Source organism: Adiantum capillus-veneris, chromosome 28 (genome assembly GCF_014529385.1).
Source record: "Adiantum capillus-veneris isolate H3 chromosome 28, ASM1452938v2, whole genome shotgun sequence".
Lineage (NCBI taxonomy): Eukaryota > Viridiplantae > Streptophyta > Polypodiopsida > Polypodiales > Pteridaceae > Adiantum > Adiantum capillus-veneris.
The window spans coordinates 97,569,132-97,578,493 of record NC_140958.1 but is presented as its reverse complement, the minus strand read 5'-3'; the positions used below and the strand labels follow the sequence as shown (position 1 = coordinate 97,578,493).

At 39.4% G+C, this 9,362-nt stretch overlaps 1 protein-coding gene across 1 annotated transcript; it reads right to left on the bottom strand.

Moving 5' to 3' along the window:
* Positions 1–8,146: 8,146 nt before the first annotated feature.
* On the bottom strand, positions 8,147–8,859 carry LOC147420944 (phenylalanine ammonia-lyase-like). The gene is given in 2 exon segments (XM_086504599.1): positions 8,147–8,715; positions 8,718–8,859. Coding segments are annotated over 2 exon segments (675 nt in total). The 5' UTR covers positions 8,824–8,859.
* Between the last annotated feature and the right edge of the window lie 503 nt (positions 8,860–9,362).

Here is a 9,362-nt window from a genome sequence, read left to right as displayed (position 1 = left end):
TAACATCTTTAAGCTTCCATTCATTTCCATTTGTAGTTTTGACAAATTTCACAAGCTTCATCATCTCCCAAATACACATACCCAAAATTACGTTCAGTCTACTTTTTTGAAACTCGTACATGCACATGCCAAGGGTGGGTCGGGAGACCAAAGCTTGACACCACTTGTGAGGTGTGCAAATGCATCCATGCGTGCGGGAAAGGGGATAAGTAGGAGCACATAGTTTTTGGTGGAGTTCAAAGTGAGGATGACAAATCCTTCTCCGCTCCTTATTCTATTGTATAATGAATAAGGTTAGGGTCAAGTTAGTCATGGGTGTCTGCCAAAAGTTGGCTTGAACCCCAACACAACCAAGGCAATGCCAAGCACTACGTTTTTTAATGTTTTTGATTGTGGTTTGTGTGAGAGAGAAATGAATTGAAATTTTATACTAACATCTTCTTAAGGCAATATTGACCTATGAGGCCAAAGAGTTACATCATGGTGGCTCTAACACACAAGGTCCGGTTTTGGGGGGGGGGGGAGAGGGAGAGAGAGGGAGAAAGTATCTCAGGTAAGCATAGCCTACATTGTATTTATACGCCTATATTGAAAAACTACACGTATAAAACGACATTATATACCAAAATCCCCAATAATCACCGAATAGCCGTTTTATTTCTTTTCTATCAAAATATCTTTCGATCAAAAGTCTTTCGTTTGAAAATACACTTATATAAGGATCGTCACCGGTTTCAATCAAAACCAACAACTGCAAGAGAAAGAGCAATAGACAGCTGGAGTTTGAGGTATAATTTTAAAGTTGTTACCATTTTTTCTCACTTATTTTGTGTGTTGCGCCAGACTCGTGTGGTGTAGTTGTTTTTCTCTCACCACAGAGTTGGCTTGCAGGTTATAGGCCACTTTGTGGTGTGTAGCCATCCGGCTCACTCCAGAAGTGAGTAGAAACTAGTTACTTTTCTCGTACTGTGCAGCCATTTGACTCACTGCAAAAAAGGGTTTTAGGACATACTTAAATTCTCACTCGTGTGGTGCAGTAGTCTATCTTTCACCACAGGGCTGAGTTAGAATTTAGTGGTCGACTCGTGGAGTGCAGGAGGCATGATGCTACGCCTCTCACTTCAAAGTGACCTATAGGTTTTTCAATTTTAGATTTGCTCGAATCATCGTTTGTATCACGTAGAAACGCAAGAGTTCTGCTCATCAAACACAGAGTGGAGAGATGACTAATTTATGCTATCTTCATCTTTGTGTGACACACTGTTTACTCTTGTGCTTTGAACTCCAAAGACACGTCATTGTTCATCACTAGATCACTTGGGGTTGTCTTGGATGTAGATACATATGATATTTGGCTTGCATCTGAGATTGTTAAGTTGTTTGCTGATGTTTGTGTTGTGAGTTCCACACACTTTATTAGGGATTGGATTAAGTCACATCATCATTCTTACTACATAGAAATATAAGGGATACGTTTGTCTACCTGAGAGTGGAAATATGCATACCTATGCCCTCTTCATCTTAGCATGACACGCCTTGCCCTTGTAATTTTTGATCCCTAGATATGCCACTCATCAATAGATAACTTGGTGCTGTCTTAGATGTAAACATGTACAATGTTTGACCACAATTTGAGATTCTTAAATTGTCCATTGATGGTTGTGCTGTGCCCCCTCTCCTCTGACAACGTTTATGTTTTAAAGTTATATCTTGCAGATATGGCGGATACTAAGCTAGCAAAACATCAATGAAAATTCACCTTCAATGTGATAGTACGTCACTTTGATCACATGTCAAAGCCTGAGCTTTGTCATTGCCTAAACCACTCTGCTCTAGAACATTATTACCGGTTCACAGAGGCCTTAGTGAAGTCTGTATTTGAGCAGCTTCAGCACACATTTACGTCCGCTTCTTTTGACATATCTCTAATGACACCAGGTTCATTATTGAACATGGTCAAGCAGTCTATTGGACAGATTGCGAAGATTTTTCAGGATCTAAAAAATCTTGAAATCATTACTTTGCAAGGCATAACTACTCGCATACAACTTGTGTAATAGGTGTATACTGAGTTTAAGAGCAAGGGAAAGCTGGAAAGAGCAGCAAAGCGCATGAGAGTGGAAGCCAGCTCTTTCGATGCTACTGAAGAGCCAGAAACTACAGTTAAAATAGAGTCTGCTACTAGTGCCACTCTCGCTCTCGATCAGTCTCAGCTCCCCCTTGTATTACATCTTTTCCCAAAAACTGCAATCTTTAACATAAAGGCTCTGCAGGCTGGGAGAAGGGAGATGGGCACACGTGAAGGGTGTACGTGTCACACATACTACATTTGCATGGGTGTACGTGTCACACATACTATGTGGCAAAGATTTTCAAAGTCCACTTGCATGGACCCATAGTGGATCAGCAGGTCAAGGACGAAGCCACAATTTTGGACATCGCTCATCGCGGCATTATTTATCCCCTTGCCATGGTACGCCACATAGAGCGTCCCATGCTCATTTTACCTTTTTGGAATGGCGGCCATGTAGAGCAGCGGATAAGAGAGTGCATTGCAGATGGCAGTCAACCTGCCATTTGTAATTATGTAACCTCTGAAGGAACAATAGAGTTATTCCAAAATAACATTTGGATATAATAAACGCTCTTCTTTACACCTTAAAGTATCTACATGTGCACGACTATCTCCACAACGATCTTCACTCCCGCAACATGTTGCTTCACTTTGGACAGAAGGGGGTATATGCAGGCATTGTGGATTGGGGGTCATATACAAAGACCAAAACAATGAAGACATGATTTCCTCCTCTCCGCAACTTGCAAATAGAAACTAGAAAGCATAGCGAAAGAGTTTTTCCATGGGCTACCCCAGAATGCATATCTACTAATCCCCCTCCCTGGAATAAAGCCATGGATATATACTCCATGTGTCATACTTGTAAATGACTCTTGAAGTGCATGTCAGTGCCACAAGAGCGAAACAAAAGGGATTTTCTAAGCAATGTACTTACACACTTGAGAGTGGCAAGCAAAACAATCGCTCAACCCGACCTAACGCTTTTGATCTTTCTCTCTGTCTAAAAGGTGCCCATAGAGTGGGCTATGACATTGTAATGATTTTTGGTCTACGACCAGCTGATAATTAAAGTGATGATTTAATCATTGCCCTCTTTAGTTGCACTTGTAAATTATGTAATTGATCAATTTATCTTGTCTCTTTAAAACGACATGATGATAAATATTATGTCTCTTTCTTGTAGCATGATTAAGTTATCTTGTCTATTTTTGAAAGTGATAACCTATTAACTTTACAATAAGTCTTTCTAATGATGAAATATTTGCTTGATTGACATATATGGAAGAAGAAATTAATCACGCTAAAGCACATGCCATCTACAAAGAAGAGAGAGAGCGTTATGGCCAAGAGAAAGACCTCAAAGCTATTGCGCGAATCGAAGAGGACGAGTCCGGGCTGCAAGGTGAGCCTCTCAATCTTAAGGAGTGTAGGAAACTATGTCCCAGCCACTTTGTGCGCCAACATTTATTTTGAATCAGCGGCAATGCCAAGGACTCAGCTCCTGTAAAGCTATCAGATTTGCAACAGAAAAGACTCGCACGAGTATTGCTACGAAGATTCATACGTCGAGAGAGAGAGAGTTATGCCAAACAATAACCAAATGGCACTCTCCTTTATACAAAAATGCTATGTTTATGAAATCCTTGGGAGACGTGTAGATTGGTCAGACTACCCCAAGAATTTTGGCGTTGGGCATGGTTGGGTTGCAGAGAAAGTGGTAGCAAGTCACGCCAATAATCCAATGCTTGCACGCAAACGTCCCATAATTTTGCTTCTCGAAGAATCAGAGACGCTCGTTACATTGGCAAGCCAAGGGCAAGATCTTACAAGCCAAGGAGAGACACTTGATATTTTGCACGTCACAATCCTTGAGCTTGAGATAGAACTATTAGAGGCCCAAGCGAAGGTGCAACAATATGCAATACTCTACGAACCATTTCCGGATCAGGCTGGTCCTTTGCAATACAAACCTGCAGGCCCATCTCCTTCGCCTGAAAGTACAGAGTTTGACATAGATGAACTACTCAATGAGCCGACTCAATCTTTGGCTTGAGCACTTCACTCACTTTATCCCTATCTATTTTGGCAAAGGGCTACAGTTTTTGTAATCACAACTCGTCATTTATCCCCTCAGCTGTCCATTTTTGTATTCTCAATCAAACAATTTGTATTATATTGTATCTAACTATAGTTATGACTCTTATTGCAAAAGTAACTTGAGAGAGAGAGAGAGAGAGAGAGAGAGAGAGAGAGAGAGAGAGAGAGAGAACATCTTATTGTATAAAATGGAAATATGTCATAATTTTCACATACTCACAGCGAGCAAAACTTATAGGCCTTTAGTCATACATCTTCGTCTTCATCAAACACACCAACCATATCATCTATTTCATCCATATCAGAGTATTCTGAAGCTATCTCCCATTCCATATCATCGTCATCATCTACTTCCGTAGCTACAGCTTCATGAGTTTGAAAGACACCATAGTGCTTTTGTGCTGCTCTTGAAGCAATGTTTACTGGCTTATGGATAAGTCTCATGTTGCAAAAAACATAAACAAAATCCGTAGCACGTTTAGGATGAAGCCGATTTTGTTCTTGGTATACATAAAGTCAAAAGCTGACCAATTTCTCTCACATCTTCCACTTGATGCAACAATAGATAGAACTTTAACATCAATGTGTTGTAGCTCCACTTTCTCCCCACCATACTCCTTCCACCGTAGAGACACACTTGTGTGTGCAATGGCATCTATATGCCATGGATCCTGGAACATGCCGGTTCTATTAGCATAATCAACTCATTGATGAAAAGCAGTCTTCCCATCCTCTTGTCCTAATAGTTGAGAGCACACTGTTTTGAAGTCACTCATGACTTCTTTATTGGCCAATTGTTGGTGCATTTGAAATTTGGGATCCAATACAAATGCAGCACCACATGCATTGGCGTATGCAATTGCACCCATCGCTTGTTGGCAGCTATGATTATGGAAGCTTTGTCCTTTGCACCAAATCCAGCATGCTCTCTTACTTTGCATAATGCCTCTGACATATACCAATAGACTCGACCAAAGACAAACGAGACTTTGTCAACTATTCGCAAAAGATCTACAAATGGTTTGGCCAGGGTGACAATTCTCTCTACATTGCGCCAAAAAACTTGCGAGTTCACAAGATGTACACATCTTGTAGCTGCCTCTTGGTAGCTAGGATACTTGCTGAGCCAAGCATCCCATCGTCTACCGGCTACCATTTCAATCAATGCACGCTTCACTTCTTGCAAGGTGGCAAGAACATAGTATGCGGTTGCAAACCTTGCCGCACAAAATATCTGCAAAGTTTTGTTGGGTAATTTTATTAAAAAAAGAGCATACAAAAATTGATGCTCTCTAATAAATTTCACCACATGATTTGCATCCAGCAGCGTTTGTTTAATGACGGCCATTTTCCCAATGTCTTTTAATAGAAAATTAAGAGTATGCACGACACATGGCACCCAAGTAATTTATGGGTACTTAACTTGGATACTCTTCCTGCAGCCTTGTAATTGGATGCATTATCTATGACAATTGCGAGTCACATACTTTGGCCCACCTGCCTTTGCTATGGCGCATTCATATATCCTTGCTAGATAATCACTGGTCTTCTCTTTTAAAGAGGTGTCAATGGATTCTATGAACATAGAACCTCTAGGATTGATAAGCATCACATTGATGAGTGGCTTCTTCTGATAGTTGGTGCATCCATCCAACGCTATGGTGCAACCATATGTAGGAACAAAGTCCACCACCATGCGCTTGAGGATGGCTTCAGTACTATCTTTCACTTTATCTAGAAATACCCTGTGCGCGTCTTATTATAATCAGGAAGCACAAACCCTTTTTTGGCCGTGCTCATTAAAGCATCTTGAAATATGGGGTTGCACATAGTATTGAATGGTATACCGCATGCCACAAAATCTTGCGTCCATTTCAAGTGCAACTCAAGCATACATTGCTTATCTATCACTGATCATACAGTAATTGGCCATTGGATGATGCTTTATTAACTTTAGTTGAGTTAGGATTTGCTTTTGCTGACGTTGACGCATGTCCATCAAAAAGGAGTTGACTAGCGAGTGTGATCATTTGCTTCCGTAGGTACATGCTCTATCCTCTCCTTGACAACAGACATTTCAACATCCGTTGCAACTTGTTTGGCATTAGTACTTTTCTTTTTAGCTGCAAGAATTTACTTTGCTATGCGAGCATACTTTGGCAATCTAGCATGAATATCTCTTGGGGAAGCCGTACACTCGGACACATTACCAGGGACTTTAAACAAATGCTCTTTGATTCTGGTCGCATTACCACCATTGAACTCATGGCCGCAGGTCTTGTATTTCAACCGAGATGTATTCTTTCCAGCACATAGCTGTGGACGTAACTCCATTCATGTCCTTTCACCATGCTGACATATAAATTTAAACTGCCAGACCAACAAATCCACTTGTTAATTTCGAGGTCAAAATTAATTCAAAGCAACAAACTACACAAGCAATGCTCTATTCATCATTATAATGATAAAAATCTGTTCACATTATCAATTAGTCTCGCGCTACATTATCAATTAACAATAAAAAATGATAGTCTTAGCATTCTTCAATAAACTCAAGTCAATCAAAGTATTGCGCTAAATAACTTCATCACTTCAAACAAAACATTTCAATCACATTGCACTATATCGATTCATCTAAAATGCAAGCTTTTGGCTTTCACACATTACAATAATCGATAATATTAATCGCTTATCTAAAACAATACAAACAAAACTCGTCATCACATTGCACTATATAGATTTATCTAAAGTACAAGCATAAAGCTTTCACACATTATGATAATCGATAATATTGATCAAATCTTGCGATTATTTCTCACTGGAACATGAGGATTAATTGCAAAACTTGACGATTGTCATATCTATCTGAAGTGCAAACATGAAGTTCTCACACTCCACGGTAGATCTTTGAAAGCTTATCTATGTGCAGTTGATGCACGTGTACGATCACACAGTATGATAGATGTAGCAATCCAAATAAAGATAGTGTAATATCAATGTATTTGGACATGAGATTTCTAAATTTTGATTCCAGCGAGAGCATAGTGTGATGGCTCTACAAAGGAATTTTTTTTTTCTATCTATGTTCACTTTGAGGTGAGAAAGTATCTGCACGTCAAAATTAAACCTACCTAAATAAAACTGACTTCTATTCTATTATATTTTGCAAACAGATAACCTCATGTGAGAGTACACTCTGCACACAACGGGAATCTCTAAATTATATCACTAATTCACTTCCACATGTCAGTAAATTGAGCACGCAGCATGTGACTTCTAAAAAATAAACACCTTGTATGAGTAAGAGTTTAAGCTCTACACAACATAGAAAGCTTACATAATTTGATTTTAAAAGAAATAATCAATCAAATTTTAACAAAACATTAAATTGGTTTTAATCAAAAGATTTTAAAACTATTTTAAAATTTGATATTTTTGAATTATAGAAAATTTCAATTTTTTAGTCTACTGTTGACATGGAGTACCTTTTGTGATGAATACTAGTCTCAACAAGGCCCGTTGCCAATATATATACTTTTTTTTTTGATCAATACATTCTTTGATTGAAAAATATTTTGTCCTAAATATTTTTCGATCGAAAGTTTTTTCGATTGAAAAACTAGGAGAAAAATATGTTGCCCGTTTTTGCTAAAGTAACATCGTATAATACGCTCGTATAATATGAGGTCATATAAAATACACTCGTATATGACGTATTATATGTTTCTCGTATAACATATAATGCAAGTTAGAGCATAGACCTTAAAACCAAAGCATAGGCGATTTCATTTGGAGAGATGTCCTCACTTTGCATCTGCTAAAAACATCTCAACAACCCTTGATCAACAATATCATCGTGAATTCTTTTGCACATATCAACGTCTTGCATAGTGTCACACGTCTTCAAGATGTCAACAATCTACAAAAATTGCTCTCCAAAAAGCAAGTCAAAAATAGGGACCCATCCTCTGTTTAGAGAGTTGCCTTTGTTGTCTTTTCCACTAACTTCGTCACCACTGCTTGCACATTCTCCTCCAAATTTCGAAGGTCCACTAATTGGAATAGACCCACCATGTCTGGTGATGACATGAACTTCAAAATCTCCACTGCCTTTGTAGTCTTCCTTATGATGATCAGCCCCAAAGAAATCACATCTTGGTTATGCTTCTTGGCACTTTGAACATGTGTTGTCACTAGATTGGCTAGAGATCGAAGCTCAAAACAATGGGCTATCATGGCTATTTTAGTTCCATCGAAACCATAATCCAGGCTGGAATTTGGATCCCCACTCAAATTTGACGGCAACCCTGGGTTATAATAGTCACAAATCAACTCACAAAATTGAGCAAACATGATCTTTCCAATGGCATCAGGTGCAATCCTCATGTTGTCCATAGACACCCCAATGGGGGTACCATAAAAGTTTCCTCCATGCAAAGCCATGTCCCACAACACATTGATAAGAGGGTTATCATTAATAGAGTCGATTTCCCTCTCAATCAAGTGTGTAGCTTTTTTGATGACTTATATCTGAGGTCCCATGACGTCCGCAAAGAATAGTGGTCTTGCTTAGATTTTGACAAGGGGTTAGTTTCATGCAACTGTGTTGTTGCCTTCATGTAAGAGCTACCCTCTAATAGAAACTCCATTACTATGGTTGCCTCTATTTTTCTTGGATGGTGCTTAAGTTGACCGACGAGCTACATCATGGTGAATCTGATACAAGGTTTGGATAGAGAGAGAGAGAGAGAGAGAGAGAGAGAGAGAGAGAGAGAGAGAGAGAGAGAGAGAGAGAGAGAGAGAGAGAGAGAGAGAGAGAGGCAACATCTACATGAGGTAAGCATAGACTTTAAAACCAAAGCATAGGTGATTTCATCTAGAGAGGCACCCTCATTTTGCATCCACCACTGAAAACAACCCAAGGCTTTGTGGCCTTGCTCCTGTTGGGCATAACCAAAAATCAAGAAACTGCAAGAGATGACATTCTGCGCAAGCAACTCCTCAAACATCTTTGGCATGCATGTCGAACAAGGCATTTCCAAGCATGATTTTTTTCTCAACAGCCCCTGATAAACAAATATGACTTTGAATTCTTTTGTACATGTGAGCATCTTGCATAGTGCCACACACCTTCAAGATGCAAGCATGGGTGATTGCAACTGGAGGGATGCCCTTAGTTCGCATATAG